At 45.0% G+C, this 18,412-nt stretch overlaps 1 protein-coding gene across 3 annotated transcripts in view; it reads left to right on the top strand.

Annotated features, from left to right (window-relative positions):
* Window positions 1-9,014: 9,014 nt before the first annotated feature.
* Window positions 9,015-18,412, top strand: part of PLEKHD1 (pleckstrin homology and coiled-coil domain containing D1) — a 31,567-nt gene continuing 22,169 nt past the window's right edge. For 2 of the 3 annotated variants that reach the window (XR_004405969.2, XM_032984781.2), the window contains exon 1: window positions 9,160-9,754. Coding sequence is in view for 1 of the 3 variants with exons in the window: in XM_032984781.2 (XP_032840672.2) it covers window positions 9,606-9,754 (149 nt within the window). In the remaining 2 variants the exon portion in view is untranslated. Of the gene's footprint in view, window positions 9,112-9,159; window positions 9,755-18,412 lie in introns of those variants that run through there. The other variant, XM_032984783.2, reaches the window with a different exon arrangement.

Genomic DNA, 18,412 nt, shown 5'->3' with positions numbered 1-18,412 from the left:
ATTAATTCTGTCTTGTTATCTGAGCAAAAACTTGCAGAACAGTCCTTTTTTCCCCCTATAGGATACTTTAGGCCATATTTTCAGGGTTTGCAGGTTTTATTAAAAGACTGTCAAAAAAAATCCAGTGAGTTGCACATTGTTTGCTGTGATTGTGCAAACTTTTCATATAAAACACTGAATTTCCTTTTTTTCTTTTAAAGATGCAACTTTAAAAAGAATGGCCACAGTTAGACATCTGTGACTAAGAACATTACCAAATTTGGTTGGGACTGGATTTAAGATTTTTAAAGCAGATATAGGGCACAAATAAATGAATAAATTGAAGGAGCAAATGCTGTGTAAAATCCAGAAAGGTGTTAGTTTCTTGCCAAAGCGTGGCCTGTTGTGTGTCTGCTTTTAGGGGTTTGTAGAAGAGAATCAGTACCACTGCAGCATCGTATAGCTACTGCCAGGATTTAGGGCAAGGATGAGGATCAGAGTGGGATCCTTGGAATGATGAAGTTGACTGTCACAAGGCAGTCCCTAAGGAGGGAGGTTCCTGCGTGGGCTTTTCAGATATGTCTGTAGATCTGTGGGTTTTGCAAGGCAGTGGTCTGGAACTCCGTCACTTGACCTTACATGATAAAACTATCAGCTGGAGCCATTCCATTCTGGAAATGTGAATGGTTTAAAGCAATCTCGGAGGGTGAGGCAACCCCTGAAGCAGGTTGCGGAGCGGTAGTTAAGGACTTGCCTTCAGCTCCCGGTACGGGGATGGTACCTGACTGTGCCAATTTATTCAGCACGTGATGGGAAGGCGCTGACGGAATGCAGCCTCCAGCCCTGGTTGCAGAGTGGTGGAGACTGGAAGGGATCTCTGGAGGTCACCTGGGCCAAGCCCCCTGCTCCAGCAGGGCCACCCAGAGCTGGTTGCCCAGGACCGTGTCAGGACGGCTTTTGTGTATCTCCAAGGTGGGAGACTCCACAACCTCCCTGGGCACCCTGTGCCGGTGCTCAGTAATGCTCACAGTACAAAAGTGCTCAGAGGGAATCTCCTGTGTTCCAGTGTGTGCCCATCGCCTCCAGCCCTGTCACTGGGCATCACTGAAAAGAGCCTGGCTCCATCCTCTTTGCACCCTCCTTTAAAGTATTTCTATACCCTATAGCTGCCACCAGGACACGGTTCATAGACATTCTTGCTCCCCATACTCTTCAGCTGCCCTGTAAGCAGGGCTGGGTTTCAGACATACATTTTCAGGAAAGAGGAAGGGGAATGATGCTGCTATAGGATGGGTGATGTGTGCATTCCTGAACTTCATGCATGTGTTTAAGAGATACCCTTGATGGAGATGATTTATTTGCAACCCATTAAGAAAAGGATTTATGTTTTTCTCCTGTAGTTGCTATCTACAGACTTGTCTAAGATCCTGTCCCTTTAACACTTAGTGTTTTAGCTATTTCACTCAAGCAGTAAGCAATCATCTCAGCTAATTGTTTACTTGTGATTCTTCTGGTAGCTCATAGAACTTGTGTGGTTGGGGAAAAGTGTAATCTCTTTATACTGACAATATGATCACGAGAGAATATGATTAATATAAAGTCAGTAGAACTGAAACAAATGACAGTGTTGCTATTATAGCTAGTACAGGCAAGACAGTAAGGATGGGAAGCCAGTATTCTGCCAGATAGGCTCTTGTTTTTTTGGCAAGTAAAATTCAGTTTTAAAGGTGAAGCATTATGCACTATATTATCATTCTTTTAGTGTGTTTAATAAAATTGTCGCCTTGGTAACTGGAGTCTTAACCACTGCAATCTATTGTAGATCCTTTTGGAGACTTGAGGAAGTGCTTTGGGTACACTTATGTTATAAGGACTACCACTAAAAACTTAAATATTGAGGAGCTGTGGTGTTGCAGGCTTCCTGATGATGGCTGTAGAGTGTTCCTTCATTTGCTGAGGAAAAAAAAATTTTCAGCGGCATTTTTATCAGAGGCTCATTAGGGATGAGCACAGCAGTGAGAAGATGAGCTGTCATCTATTGTTCCATTTTACAAATTAAGCCATTCTTCTACTGATATGTTCGAACCTTATCCAAATATCCCTGCAGGCAGAATTGCACAACATTCCACCCTCCTTATCACAGCACTTCTCCCTCTTGTCTGAGATGTCTAGAGATTAACAAACCCTTACAGTGGATGGGGGGATTAAGAAAAAGGCCTCATTCAGAAAATTTGTAGAATAAAAGTAAGCTGTATCATGCTGTCTGACACCAAAGCTGTATAGTATTTAGAAAATCTAAAAGCAGAGGTGAAATTATTAGAAAGGGGAAAAATGCTGTGTCTCTAGCCCAGCCAGTGTCTGAAGTGGTAATTACTTTGATATATGATCATCCCTGTGTTGGAGTTTGTGGAAGTTAATGGGCTTCTGTTGTCTGAAGAAATACTTTAAATGAGATACTCATGGTTGTATTGGGCTGAAGAGGGCTGCTAAAAACCCTGTTTACAAGCATTAGTACTAATCTGAATGATTTACTGTGACACCTCTTTGTCAGGCTTTGTCTTGCTTGCTTCCAGAGGGTGAAGCTGTAAGCAGAATGAGTTGCATTTTAGGACTGCAGTGGATTTCCCATGTTCTGTGTTTTCTCTTTGCCAGAGAAGCTGAAGGACGATGGATCTTGAACAAAACTTTGTACTCCTGGTATCTGCTCTGTGCAGATGCTTCATGTGACCGTGATTTGGTGCACACGAAAGGCTAAGCAATGGGTCTGGTGGGGGGAGTTTTTCCATGCTTATCCCTGCAGCCTGGACTTCAGCAGCATGAAAGAGGCCTCATCTACAAAAGCTGTATGGCAGCATGGCTAACAGGAGGGTAGATGGGGACAAGGGAGGGAGGAGATTTGCAGAGAACAATGTTTTCTGTGTCCTTTTTTTGCCAGGCACTTTATCTTTCATATGGTTGATGGCTCTCCTCAACACACAGAGTTTGCAGTAGAGCTGTCGTGATCTGCTGTCATAGATGACACCAGTAGATCTTTTTGCCTCTGTATTTAGGTAACCACTTGAGAATGTGGATAGGAAGGAGGCAAGAAGTATGTCTTGTTCCTGCACTATGTATGTACATGGCAGGAGCCCTGACCTCGCAGTGACTGGCTGTGAGCAGCACCAGGGAAGAGAGAAACTTGGGAGTGGAGGCAGCTGCGGATTACAGCTGAGGGGTAGCAGAATGTATAGGTGAAGGGTGTGAAGAACATTGGTGTTGTGGTCCCAGCAGTTTCCACTCCTGAATTATAGTTCTAATTGTAGTGTCCTTAGCTTTTTAAGGCCTCGCCTTCAATGATCATGGTGATGGTAGGGTAAAGGGAACACTGAATGTGTGCGCAAGAGCAGTTATGGTCTCTGTGTGCGTTTGCTGGACACTCTATGGATTTGAGATTAAATAAAAACATGGTTTAGCCAATCCTCTTTTCTGGGTATGTATTTATTGTTTAAAAGTTAAGCCTGTGACTTCGTTCCCTCCTTTGACCAGAGGGAACAAAGTGGATAGAAATTAGTGGACTGCAATCAATATCTAAACTTCTGCAGTTGAGAAACACCTTGTAGAAAGTAGTCCTGCACCTAACCCTGTTTTAGAAACTTGAAGTGAGAGTTCAGATCTACTGACTAGTTTTGAAACACCTAAGAAGTATACTTCTCTGGAGGGGGCAGCCATCAGCCATGGATCTCATTTACTTCTTGCTGGGCTGTTTTGTCAGATCTTAAGTGTTGATTGTGCTCCAATTGTTTGCCTGTGTTAATATGTAGACGTGTTACATTTTTTCATCTGTTACTCTGCCAAGGAAACTAACAAATCCTTCTCTTCTGCAGGATTTTTTTTTGGCTGGCCATTGAACCCAAACTACTGCATGGGTGTATGTATTCTTGTGATGTCCTGGATTTATTTTCAGTGTCATAGGTGAGGAACTTTGGCTGAGAGAAATCAAGTTACATGCTTAAGTCCGGTAGGGACATCATTTGGGCTGGAAACTAAGCCCCGATATACTGAACTTTGCTTCCATACCCTCATTACAAATACAACATCTTTTCTGTGCTCAAAAATAACAGGACTGAGAAAGCAATTGCACCATGAAACTCTGTGGTGACCCCCAGAATGACAGCTCTAAAACTTAGAGATCTATTTGCTAGATCTCTGACTGTCCTGGCACCACAGGGTGCAAAGGGCAAGAAAGTCTTGAAAAATTGCTGAGCTGGCCTTTGTGTAGCCTGTGCTACTCATGTGGCAGGAGTGTGTGTGTGTGTCATAGGTAGTCTGCGACTTGACTTCTGTGTTTTCTGTGCAGAAAACTTTCAGCAGAGCTGGATAAACCATTGATGCTGAGCTGTGTCACCTGGTAAAACCATGTCCTTGATTATTTTCTACTGTTACTGCTGTCACATTTGGGATTGGGTTGAATAATGTTGGTCACAAGCAGGTAAGACGTAGATAAAATGAAATGCTCTAGGAAAGGTATAGAGAAATGCAGGTCATGTGCATGCTAAGCAACAAGCTTACCAGATCTGAACACTGCTATAAAACCTTCTTGGGGAAAGGTTTGTTCTTCCCTGGCCCTGTGTGTGGAGGTTTGGCTGCCCTCGGTGAGGAGGAGTGCTCCCAGGGCCGCTGTGCCCTCCCACAGCCTCAGAAATGGGATTTGGGCTGGGATTTGGCCGGCCAGGGCAGCCCGAGCAGTGGGGTGGTGGAAGGGGAGGAAGGGAAGGGAGCGTCTGCTGGTGGGTTCATAATCTGAGGGAAGAAAGCAAGTAGATCTGCATTTATTTGCTGCTGTTGAACAATCTGCTGGTTGGAAGCAGCCTATATAACTATTCCAGTACCAAGCATTTTCTGTTCACGTAAGCCATGTGATCTCTTCGTGGTATTTGGGCTTGATGGGGGGAAAAACTGGGGTGTTGTAGGAAGCCCATGGTCTAACTTCTGGAGGAAATTTTTTCAAATGTAGCTGACTGATATATTCTAAAGTCCCTAAAACATGTCTGTTTAGCAGAAACTGTTTTGTTTTGTTTTTTTGTAAAAAAACCCAAAACACCAGAGCAAATGAGTCTTCTTCCAGAAGTGATCTCACAGTAGGATTAAAAAAAAAAAAAAACAAACAAACAAACAAAAAAAAACAACCCAAACAAAAAAAGACATGATCTCTTTTAGATGCTGAGAGAAATGGCCATTGTCTGTGGTGTTACTCCCTGAGGAAGCCACCCACCAAAAGCCAGGCTGTGAGTCCGCAAGACTACTGGGCTGGCTGCTTGCTATCAAATCCCTTTGCTTCAGTAAACTGGCATCTTACTTTCTGTCCTCCTGTAAGTCTCCTGAAGTGGTGCTATATCCACAGCTAATAATTTGACTAATACGAGTCATGGGCCATCCAACATGGATCTGGGTGGGTTTGAAGGGCTGGTGGAGGGCTTTGTCTAGAACAGGGCACTAAGACCACATGATTTTCACTAGAGGGTGATGTCACATGGGGTAATAAACCTACACAGATTCTTCACTTTAATGCCCATTTGCTGAATCACTTTTCTTTGAGCTCTGCAGGAGAGTTCTGACTTCCCATCTGACACTAAAAATTTCATCACGTGCAAAAGCAACAATCTGTCAATGGAGCACACTAGAGAAGGATTGATGGCTGTTGCTTTTGTTCTATTTAAAATAGCCTCTGCACACAACTGTACATCTGCGAAGCTGAAACATCATTTTGATACGTACATGTGACATTTATCTTTGCAAGAATGATATATCATAAATGAAATCTATGCTGGACTTTCTTTTTATTTCTCCACATTGTTCCAGGTACCTGCTGATACCTCCTATAATTGCTAATGCTTCTCTGGGTTGAAAATGGCTACAGAGCCTATCAGAAGCTGTAAGAGGAACAGGAATCCATACTGGAAGGCAAGATCATAATCTTTCCAACTCTGCAGCAGCTCTGATCCAGATCTCAATTTCCTGGCCCCAGTCCAAGGATTAGTTTGTTCTTTTCTGCATAAAGTACTATTGTAAGGCTGCCCAGAACATAAAGGTATAACTTTTCATTTAAAAAAAAAAAAACCTACAAAACCAAAAAACAAGCCTCCTCATCAGCTGCAGTTAGCCACTATGTATATCCTTAAACTGAAAGGGAGCTTCTTCCAGCTGTGGGGTGGCCTGTGATGATGGAGTGTTACTTCTGTACTAGTTTGCCCTGCTCTCTGCTTCAAAGGTTTTTTTCAAGCAAAATTTTATTGGCTTGATGGGTAGGAAAAATAGGGACAACGTATTAGCTAAATAATCCCTGTATCAGCATAGCCTGTCTCTCTGCAGGAAGGTTTTCTGAGTAAATCTCCAGTGCTTTCTCTCCAGAATGTACAGCTGCATTTCCCCTACAAGCCAACAAGAATGAAACATCCAAGTAATGGCTTTTTGCCTGTGCTGCTCTTGTTGCAAGGCAATTCTACAGCCCTTTTCCTATGACAGTTACACACCTTCTCATTTATTCATGGCCATTAGGCCAATTCAGATTGTTGCAAGCATCAACTTTTGCCAACTTTTCCCTCAAGAGGGGGAAGAATGCCTGAAACTAGACAGCAATCAAATTTTCCCCTTCATGCTCAATTGAACAAGTGATGTCCTTTTAGTGTCCTGTCATGCTATGGGTTAGCTATACCTGTGATCATGCCTCAAGCTTTTTTCTGCATCTCTTCAGGGCCAGGGAATCTATTTGGCTAGAACTGTACAGAAGCGATCATGTGTAGGTCTGGTATAAGGGCTTATGTCTGCCTTCACTTCTAATGCAGACCGTAACTTGCTTTTTTTTTTTTTTTTTTTTTTTTTTTCCACTGGTGTAACACAATTGTCCTGCAAAGGTCTTGTATACTTGAATCTCCCTCCTCTGCTGTTATTAAGTTATGAGCTCCCAAATTAAATACAAATTGGTTATTTCTGTATAAATGTTTATGTGCTTTTGGGTTGTTAGGTTTCACCAAGAGCTTACAGCAAAACGAAGCCCGCTTGTGCTTTCCTAAAGTTTTCCATCCCCTGGAATCTAGAGAAGGCACTTCTGCAGGACCCAACTCCCTTTACTCACCCTGTGGTGGACCCTTTTCTCCTGGCCAGGTTTTATGACATTGTTCTCTTGATCCCAGAGTTCCTGGCCAGTTGGAAGTAAGTTTTGCATCTGACAGAAGTGACACTGAAGAACGTTTAAGCTGGCCCTTCTGCCGTCCCCTTCTGTATGCAAGAGGCAAGTTGCTTAGACCTGTTGTGTTGTTCTCCTGCTCCTTACTTCAGACAGACAGGGCCCCAATTTATTTAGATTAGTACACACTTAAATGTTAACACAACCGCTGTTATTACAACTTATTTTGTCCAAGCACCAGCAGTTACAGAATTCACCCCAGTGTTATTTACTGCCCTACTATTGCTGGCTCCTGCCCATATTTAACTCTTGATCACTTGACAAAAGCAAGTTGTTCTTTCCCTCCCCTGGAGCTGCCCACTGTAAAGAATTTCCTGTGACTACTCAGTCCCTTGCTTGTCCTAGAGATGTCCAGAGGAAAAAATATCTTAGTTTTTTGATGTTCAAAGGTAGGGACCTCTTTTCTCTCTTGGTCTGTGCAAGATAAAAGTAAAGAAGCAAAGGATGAAAAACCTACTTTTCCTCACTGCAGGTCACTGCTATCAGATCTTTGCATTGCTGGTGCTGTACAATGACAGGGGCACTGCATCATTCTTACACAGGATATCTGTGGCTTTTCAGTGCACATTTATAATTTAAGGTGGTGCTGTTGGGCCCAGAATCCTTTTTACCCTTTGTGCACTGTAATTCCAGGGAAACTTTTCCCTTTCCTGGTTACAAGTAGTATTTTCTTCTTAGTGCAGTGTTTGGAATGGTCACTACAGAATTACTACATCTCTTCTGCAGTCCAGTGTTGTATTTCAAGAGCTGGGGCTCAGGTGAGATGGAGGCAGTGTTTGCTGATCTCCCCTCTTCCCCACTCTCCCTTAATGTCACTCTGAGATGGGCTTTGGTGCTGCTCGGGACATGCCCTGCCTGGAACCAAAAGGCCAGTCAAAGCTAGGGTGAGAGAAAGTAACAAAGCATTGAGTTTGACTCTCTCATCTAGCGATCAATAGTGTTTTTTATCACGGACCTGCATCTATAATTTCTCTAATACCAAATGCAGACTGTGAGCTTGAGGCGGGCAGTCTGTGTTTTCTCTGCTTAAGATGCTTTGCAAGTGCCTGTGACAGTAAAAAGCTAAGTGAGCCTGTGCCCAGTGCTGTGATCCAGCCTATGGCAGGTCCCAGGTTTCTAATCTCCAGGAATGAGAAAGCACTGTGTGTCTGCAGTGTGTCGCTTCTGATTAACTGCATTGGGAAGGGCTGACATTTACAACATCAAAATCGATACACATAGGATGGCACAGGTTAAAACAGGAGCAGATGCCTCACAGCATGTGTCTGCACTAGTTATACAACGCTCCAAAACTCCAGATGCTTTACCAAGCACAGTGCAGGCAGTTCTTCCCCAAATCCTAGTCCTAGGGGGAAGGCAGGATGTAGGAAGGAACAACGTGATGCCGATGTGCTTTCCTGTGGCCATTAAAAAAGACAGGGTTTTTTTTTTTTTTTTTGCAGGACTGTGTTTGTATGTCTGCAGGGAGGGCGGGTTTCAAGAGGGGAACCAGAATACAAAGCTTGTTGTGGGAGTACCAAACTGGAGATGAATGGGGACTCACCTGAGCTGTGTTATGCATTCCTATGTCTCTGTGCTGTGGCCAAGGAGCTGGTACCTAAGAGGCAGGGCAGAGGCAGTGCTTGCCCCATCTCCAAGATGCTGCAAGGCACAGAGACAGGCAGAATTGTATGCTCTAACTGATCAGCAATGGCCCTTTAAGGCTGAGCAAGGCGTGCAGGGTGGACACTGCCCAGTCCAAACCCGGCAGCCACGTGAACTGTACCCGGGTGGGCAGTGCCAGGCTGGCACAGCAAAAGCCTCCCGAGGGCAGAGGGAATCTGATTGAACTTGCCTCCTCCCACCCACCCTGCTCCCTTTTTCCTCGGGACAAATGAGAAGAACCTGTCTCCAAGCACAAGATTTTAGAGGTATGTGTCAGAGTAAGAGATACCTGACAGTAAAACATCCATCTTGCCCTGATTTCTGCCTGAGGTGCTGCAGTGTCGAGTGAAATAATCTTCCAAGCTGTCTCTGGTGCGGAGGTATTCTGACTCACGTTATTGCTGGGAGCTTTCTCTCTGGTGAGCTCTTTCTGCCTCTGTGTTCCTGATCTCTGGCTCTCTTCGCTCTTTTTTTTTTTTTTCTTTTTTCTTTTTTATTTTTTCCTTTTCCTTGGGCTGGGATGTGTGCTGTCTGTAATGCATCAGGAAGTAATATGCAATGAGGAAACTCTCATCATCTCTGCATCAGGGAGAGAATTATTGACTGAGTACTGAGCAGTCAAGTTATTGATTCAAACCATAGCCCAGTCTCTCCGTCTGCCGCTTGGAGTGGCTGGTTACATCCTTCTGGTTTATTGCATTTAATCGGATTCCCTGACCTGCTGCACAGAGGGGCAGAGTTAGAACCAGATCCATCTGCAATGTTTGCTTCAAAATCCAGTTCCGTATCCCCTTCTCCGTCCATGGAGCAGGCAGATTCAGATGCTCTGGACATCAGCACCAAAGTGCAGCTGTACGGCGTGCTCTGGAAGAGACCCTTCGGGAGGCAGTCGGCCAAATGGTCCAGGAGGTAAGGCACAGCCGCTGAGGGGAGCTCAGGTGAAATGCAAAGCCTAAGGGTGCTGGGGTAAGTCAGCACCTGAGTACTTGGCTCTTCAAGTGCAGCTAGCTAGGCAGAGCCGAGGGGTGAAACTTTGAGCGTAGCTTCCCTGCTGTTCTGAGTCTGCTTTACACACGTGGCACCCCATTGTGCTTGCTTCTTTATCCACCCAGCCCCTGTGATACGTGCACTTCAGGGTGGGAATGAGGACTAGCTGCCTCCTCTGGATAATTGTCTCTACGATCATTTCATGAAAGAGAAAGAGTTAGCTTATATATTTTGCCCCCGGACTTCTTGACTTTGTTCATTAGCTCTTGTTAAAGCTCTTTGAGCCCTTCGGGTGTGAGATGGCTCAGCTGCACTGGCTGTGCGTGTGGGACTGTGTGTGCGGTGCGCAGGGGTTTGCGGACCAGCACCGGTACTGGTACCGCTGTGCTGCGTGGCAGTGATGGCAAATGAGGGATTTCTTCCCCTGGGGGAAGGTGGCTCTGAATTCTCTCCCATCTGCTGCTAGGGAGTTGTGAACTGCTGTGTGTTGTGTACCAGCAGCCAGGAAGTTTGGAGCTGGAAAGCATTTGCTATAACCTTTTACCAAGGATGGAAGCAGGTTCTATACTACTGAAGTGATGGGTCAGTCTGAGGTTTAAAGTTGGTGTAGTTTCTTTATGCAAATCGGTGAATCTCACAGGAGGTTGTCAAATGATGAGACATGACTCTTTATGGATGGGTATTTGCATAGAAACATGGTACAGCTCCTTCTCGTTGCTCACTAGGGGTACATGATCCAATGGATTAAGCCTTCCAGCATTCCTGGATGGCAGATGAATGTCACTGCTGATAGACATCATTGGCAAATGATTCAATTAGACGACTAGCAGCCAAGAAACTTTTATTTTCACCCTACCACTGCCAGAGATATGTTTTGTGACTCAGGATTTGTTGTCATGGTCTATTCAAGAAGAACAGTAGTACTTACCTGCCTTCATTAATTTGGTATCTGCAGATGAAAAAGTCTGCCAGAAAAGCAAAGTAATGTTGTTCTCCTCCCCCTCTCACCTTTCCACTGGGGAAAGGCACAAATGAGTCATTAACAAAAGGCAGCACAGGGAGCCTGAGCTACCTCTGGAACTGAAAGGCAGTTTTGTAGCCTTTGTAGCATAGTGTGTCTCAAGGCTTTTCAGAAGAATAAGTTAACTGCACATGAGCAATGTGTCTCAGCTGCCTCCGGTATGTCGCTTTTGTGGGTACCATTTTGCTGGAGTCTGCAGTGTAGACACAGCACATCAAACCCATTTCTAGACCAAACTTTCCCAGTTTTGCTCTGTGTAGTAACCACAGTGCTGTCCAGTCTAAACCTGTGAAGATGGCATGGCCTGAAAAATAGTTAAATGCTGCTTGGGAAGTAGTTTTTTATTTGTAGCCATCTTTGACCTGCATGTAGGTTTTATTTAACACCACACCACCACCAACCCAATCCCTCAAGCCCCCTCCCCTCCCCCCCCCCCCCCCCCCCCCCTCCGAAAACAGTGGCCTTTTTTCACACAGGAGAGAATTTGTCCTGATGTTCCTTACTCAGCTCCCAAACATTGATATCTGAATGAATTATGTCTGGAAACTAATGTGACTGTGTTATGGAAAAGAAGTGGACAGAATAACGGTGGGGAAGGTAATTTGCCATGGAGGAGACGTTCTTAAAAGGGTTTCTTATTCCTAATCAAAATTTCTTGCAGGCGAATGGCCTCTCCGTGTTCTCTCTGTCATTATTTATTTAGTGCTGTTCTATTCCTAGAAGTCACCCCCATCTTCAGAAAGTGGTAAATATTTTAGTGATAGCGGGTGGGAAGAGACGGGGAGGTGGCCTTGGGGCAGGGATGATGTGAAAGGTTAGCTGCGAGCAGGGCAGCTGAGGGGCCTGGGGGATCAGAGACAGGTCAGTGGGAGGTGAACACAGGGAATCCGTTGGGTTTGGAAGGAAGGGGCTTCCAGACTAAAAGAACTGTAGCAGGGGAAATGATGACATTTTTTATCACAGGAGAGATTTGCTTTAAAGTAAAAAATCTTGCATGCTATTGTAAGTCAGTCATTATGGGGAGATAAGGAGCAATTAATCCATTTCCCCCACTTACCCGCCATGCCTAAAAAGACACTGCTGGTCAACTGCATTATTTTTCAAAAAGGAGAAGAGATGATTCCCCCTCCAGTTAAATTAAGAGAAAAAATTGACTAATGCTGGATACAGTTGAGGATCTGATCTCTGAGCAATGTCAATTTTGTCCTGAAACCTTGAATTACTACTATCTATTTGGTATTTACAGGTAGTACCTTTGCGGTGAAGTAATTTTGCACTGGACAATAGTACTATTCCCTGTTCCAAGCTACAGGACGTAAACCAGCACATAATGGGAGGATTGGTCACATCAGGGCATCAGCCATGCAGATGGGTCTGCGTGGCCGTTGAGGGATGTGTGGTACTTACTGGCTTGACCCCATTTGTTTGGCTGTAGCAACAGTGCTGCTGGAGATGCTGAGAAGAAAAGAAAGTGTTTAAGGGAAGGATGGAGGCTAACTGGATAACGGACCAAGGAAAAAAGTCCAGGCACGGTGTCCAGTGCTTTGGCGATTGAAACCCCAGGTGTGGGGATTTCGCGGCAATAGAGGTTATGCAGGGAGGGATAGCAGAGCCTTATTTCAGGCAGGGCTGGCATCTGATGGCACCCGTGAGGACAGCAAGGCTTCATGTGAGGCATCTGTCTGGAGCACTTGCAGTCTTTTCCCTTGCCCACACAACGGTCTGTCCTGCGACCGAAGCATTTGTGTGCTGCCTCGGGTGGGCTGGGTGCTTCTGGCACTGGACCAACGGGGCTGTGTTCATCTGCCAGGGCTGACAGCTGAGCGTGCTGCCTGTCAGAACTTTATGTTGAAATGCCATTAGCAGAAACCTAGTTCCTGCCTCTCCAAGAGAAGTTCTATTCCTAATGGTAGATTTTTTTTCCTTGTAAAGTAACATCCCTCCAAGAGAGATGCAGCCATCTTCTGAGTTTACTGGTGCTTTTGACCAGTCTAAGCTTGGCTCACCGCTGGACTGGCTTTGGAAAATCAGATTCTCAGCCCTTGACTTATGGTCCTCCTCTGCCCACCAAACTGCATCCCATTTTTCCTTCCAAATAACAAGCAGTGTAGTCTTTTCTTTACTGCAGAAGTTGTACTGGTAACAGCATCAGTCTGGAATGAAGTGCACAAGGTACGTACCTGCCCTGGATGTGGCGTGAATGGGGCCCTGTAGCTTTGCAGCTAGGAGGTGGCACATCCTTCTCTGCTGTGAATAATCCCAGCCCCATGCAGAAATGTTAGGCTCTAAGCTGACTGTCACCATTCAAGTGTGAGACTGGGGCTAGGGGGGGACTGTCCCAGGAGGGCATTTGCTCAGAGTTAGAAAAGCAAGGTGGAACATGAGGAATTGAAAAGAGTAGAGAACAAAGCACAAAATATGCTTATACCTCTGCATAAATCCATCAGAGATGCCAGGTTGCTGCTGGAAGGAGGGAAATACAGCACAGTTAAGAGAGAAATTTTATCTATTCTTGGGCCAGTCCTGGCTGTGGCACTGCAAAGCATGCATGTAACCTTGTTTTCCAGCAGAGTGGCTACCAACAGTCACTGGATGTGGTCACAGGATAGATGGAAAGGACAATTGTTTAGGACTGTTTTCTGCTCTAAAAAATCTAGAAAGCCCACAGCTGCAGAGCAGCGTGTGTGCGTGCAGCACAGGGGCAGCAGGAGCTGCTGAGGCAGCGGGGCTGAGAGTCAGGCAGACTGTGTGCTTCCCTCTCGTCCTTATAAACTTCCCGCCGGGCTGGTTGTGGTCGGGAGCCACCCGCCTCCTCCCGCTCCCTGCCCGGCTGGGCCCTGTTCCAGCTGCCGGGCGCCGGGGCGGGAGCCAGGCAGGAAAGCCTGGAGCTGTCAGGAGAGGAAAAGTGAGGGACAGGTACTGGTCGTGGCTGAGCTGACATGCTCATGAAGATCATTTGCCCATCATTTTCCTGAGCTGTCCCCGTGGAGAGAGAACTGGGCTGATCCTGTAACTGGGATTTGCTGCCCGTGCTCCTGGACCGGTGCCCAGAAAACCACCACTGGAAGGAAGGACGAGGGAGACTGCTGCAGTTTTATATTATAAATATTTAACATGGGCCATTGTCACTTCAAAAACTTTTACAAAGATTAGATAATTGATCACGTTAGCCCTCTGTGACACAAAGAAAGCACTTTATCCACAGAGATCAGGTATCTCTACTTGTCCAGTATAGAGCTGTTGTGTCTAATCTTGGCAGATGGTGTCTCTGGCTTTACATCTGAGTCACTCAGATTTTTACTCTTCCTCTGCTATTCCAGTATAACTACACTGTGGTTTCAGTGGTGTCTTAGTGCAGTATCTAGCAAGAGGGGATGGGTGACTCAAAAGAGTTGACCATGTGTGTATGGCTCTTGCATTACTTGTGCTGCATGTGGAGTGTGCGTGGTTGTACCAGGTCTTCTCACGTCTCGCCTTTGCTGACACTCCACGCTTTTTGAATCCTGCTCTCTTTTAAAATAATTTTTGGTTTCTTGTTTGTACCCAAAATCTTCCTCTGTCTTTCCAGCACTCACTTTTCTTCTGCTGGCACATCTGTGCCTAATTCAGATATGTGTTCAGTGTCTCCAGCCTCCTAATCCTAACTGGGTGTCTCCCCCCATTCTCTCTCCCTTGGTCACCTTTTCCCTTTCTGCTCTTGCTCACCTGGCTGCTGCTTCAGTCTCCAACTTGCTCTTGAGTCTTGTAACTCTTTCTCTTCTACTCCTTCACTTCATCCCTCTTTCCATTGTGCTGCATCAATTGTCCTTGTATTGTTGTATGGAGACTTTGTCCTGAAAGTTGAAGTTAAAATGATGATCTTGGTTGCTTAGGTGTTGCCTTCTAGGTAAGGATAGAAGAGGGCGTATAATCTGAGCATGAATACATTATGTCCATCAGCTAAACAGATTTTCAGTGTTTTTCCTAACATTTTTTTTTTGTTTTTCCTTATTTCCCCCCCCTTTCTTTTTTTTTTTTTTTTCCCATTTATTTGTTTTGCTGTGGGGTTTTTTTTGTTGTTGTTTTTATTATTTTTTAAATTCTTATTTCATATATTTACATTCCAAATCCCCACAGATTCTCTCCACATCTGTGAGGTCATGGATCTAAAAGTTCATTAATCTGTCAGACACATCAATCCTCAGAGATCTGTGCTATGCTTTGTTCTTGGTTTTGATTTAGTTTTGGTTTCCACTGGAGCATAATCTATAATATGGGGGTTATCAGAAGCACCGAGCAGACAAAAAGTGTGTAACAAACTAAAGCCTGGCTTTAACTGGGGGTTAACATTTAGATTAAAGATCACACATTGTTAAAGATCAGTAGCTTTACCTGTCTTGCAATGTGTTCCTGAGGTTGTTTAGACTGAAAAGACTATTGAAAATGTTGAATAGACTTCCTCCACTTCATGTGGTGTGTTGCTTTTATTCATTAGTTTCATATTTGTGCCTACAATATCTGGTTCACTCTGAGCCCCTGGACCAAGCACAGGCCATTGGTCAGGCAGGACTGTTCTTTAAAGATGTTATTTCTGTATTTATTGTGCAGATGAGATAACATGTCCCTCAAAAAAAATCAACTCCTTGTGGAACTAAACATTAGAGACGTAAAGTGAAGATGCAGCTACTTGTAAGAAAACTTTTTTATAGAGTTAATGAGAAGAGGTGGGAGGAAAAATGAACGAGGAAGACACAAGGTTGCTGCTCACAGAAGTGATGTGGACAGGAGGAACCAGAAACAAGCCCTGCCGGCTCTGTGGAGGTCACTCCATTATCTGCCTTGGCCAGGATCAGCTCTGAGCCTGCTGCAGGGGTCATGGCTGCCTTTGCCATTAATGCAAATATATCTGAAAATAACAATCCTTGTTTCACACAGAGGTGAGACCTTGATGAATCCACTCCATCAGTAATGTGTCCCACAGAGATGTGCCTAATGCATCTGCTACAAATGGGCTGGTGTCTCAAAATTGTGTGAGCAGTTCAGCCCCCTGCTTCTCTGGGATGCTCCTTCCCATCCGGGCCTCCTGTCATGAGGAAACTGTTCTGGGCCGCAATCTGTGACGCTGGCAAGAGATTTTGGATGGAGATTTCCACAACAGGGAAAACCAGTTGTGCCCCACGGACAGCCCATCTCCCTGTCCAACTTAGGCACCTCTCACAGTCACACAGAAGGAGCATGGACAGCCACTACAGGGGGGTCACGCACTGCTTTCCCAGCTGAGGGGACATTAGATGCAGCTCCTCTGGGACATGCACTGGGATACGAGTTCGGGCTGGAAGGGAGGTGGTGCCCTGAGTGGAAGGTGAATAGCCGTTGCTCCTACTCAGATGCCTTGCTGGGCAGGCTGCGCTGTGAATGAGCACCTTTTTTGGTCCTTTACCAACTAAATGAGCTAAATGCAGAAGAGTGATTTTTTTTTTTTGCACTGAGTCATGCTGTTTTGCCAAGAGAAATTTTGCCAGGCTGTGGTCAGGAACAAGAGGTGAAGTTAGGCAGTCAACCATGATGTTCCCAGAGTATCAAATGAGAAGAAGTGTCCTGCTGAGGAAGCAAGCTCGCTGCTTCTCCCCACCTCTGATGTCATGAACAGGTATAGAGGAGTGGGCAAGGAGAAATAAAAATTTGGGGCACAATAATTGCTGCTGGTGTTTGTACATTCTGAAGACTTCTCGATGTAAATATGCATGCCTTCAAGGACGGTCACTTTTAAACATCTTGGAGCCAGTGCACAGGAGGTCCAGAGCTTGAACCTGATTCAGGCATTCAAATGTTTAGCTTTGTTGTGCATTTTTCAGTCCTTTTGTGAGCCCATGGCTCTTCTTTCCACAGCATGTGGCAACTCCATCTGTGTTGCCAGAGCCATGGCAGAAGAGCAAGAGATAGGGGCTGGTGGAAGTGGTAATGCTTTCCCTCAAGTATAATAATGATAATAATTATGAATAATATATTATAATGATACATATTATTTTATTATCATGATAATTCTCTACCAGCTTTGACTCCTTCAGCTGTAGGGAATTAACTGGTACCAGACTGCTGTGCTTGTCCGTACTGGAGGCAGCGCTTGGCTCCATCTGACAGACCCTCTGCCTCAGGAGTGGGCTGGGGTGGGATGGGCACCTGAGGTATTACAGTTGCTCTCGTGGATCAGCCCTCTCGGCCGGTAGCCCATCGCAAAGGGCAGCTTCAGAGGAAGGCTCAGGAATCCCCAGGCTGCACAACTGGAAGGCGCTGCCCGGAGAAGTCTCTCCCTGGTCCCTCTCGGGAGGATTTCTGCCCAGAAGCAGGAGGGTTTCCTGGGGATGTTGTCGTTATTCACAGAAGAGTCTTACCCTTTCCAGATTCCTCATGAACTCTTGTCCTCAGGACCACATGAAAATGATTTACAGAGCAGTGTTTCATGCAGTGTAAAAAGACATTCTTTATTAATTTTCAGCTTATTACCTTTCCTTTTCTTTCCAAGTCCTTTTTCTCATATCAGAAAATATGTACAGAACAGTGCTACACATTTTCTTTATCAGTTATTCTTTTGAAACATCCCTACTAAACTTGTCCCCGTTTTTTTTTTTGTTTTTTTTTTTTTTCAGCTGCTCTTCAGCATTTTTGAGTGCTGTGGAGATTTAGACTGAATTTAAGCTAAGTCAGATATCTCTCCTCTATACCACTGCCTGCAGGGTAAATGCAACCTCATTTTTCAAAGAGAAGAGAGCCTCTCCCAGGGCATTTTGAACATCCAAATAAGCTAAAAGTGGCACTCCTTTAGTCACAATTTTGAGGACACACTCCAGCAAATTAGAGGCTTGGTTTACAGAAGCTGTGATATTTTGTGGTTACTATACAATGCTCATCAGAGCATACCTAAGGTGAACTGAGCAGAACAAGGCACATTTTTATGTGATGCATATGAGAAAAAAAAAAAAAAATTCCTTTATATTTACAAAGGTCAATGACAGGAGATTTTGCCAGGACCTCTGCTTAAGCAAATCTCTAAAATTTATTTCTGTTTCTGCGTGCTTTCATAGTCAATCTTTTGCCTCAAGAGTCTCTTGGGGACTCTAGCCTGTGATTCTCCCTGCCATTCGACTCAGTGTTACAGTGGAAATACTTTCCTTTTGGCTTATGCTGAGATGGAAGGAAAGAGGGTGGCTGAGAGTAGATTGCAAAAATAAGCTTTTAGTTGCCCTTAGCCCGTGTGAGAGAGACCCTTAAAAAAAGGAGCAGCTCTCTTCCAAGATGTTGAATCCAGCGCATGGGCTTGGATAGAGTGCGCACAGGTCAAGATGCCAAAAGGCTTTGGCTGTTCTCCTGTCTTGGCCACAGACCTCAGTCCCATTCCCCTGTGAGTAAATGGTGCTATGGTTTACTTCAACACTGGTGCGTGCACACCGTGGTAAACTGCAAGCACAAAGCACTTGAACTTGGCACTTAGTGTTAAGCACTAGCTCTGGGATATGAGCAGAAGTGAGGCACCTCACCTGAGGCTTAATGGGAATTGTAAACTCTTTTGCTCAGAAAGCAGC

This window comes from Tyto alba, unplaced genomic scaffold (genome assembly GCF_018691265.1).
Source record: "Tyto alba isolate M040663 unplaced genomic scaffold, T.alba_DEE_v4.0 Super-Scaffold_18, whole genome shotgun sequence".
Classification (NCBI taxonomy): Eukaryota; Metazoa; Chordata; class Aves; order Strigiformes; family Tytonidae; genus Tyto; species Tyto alba.
The sequence above is the reverse complement of the archived record's forward strand: the minus strand, read 5'-3'. Positions and strand labels throughout refer to the sequence as shown.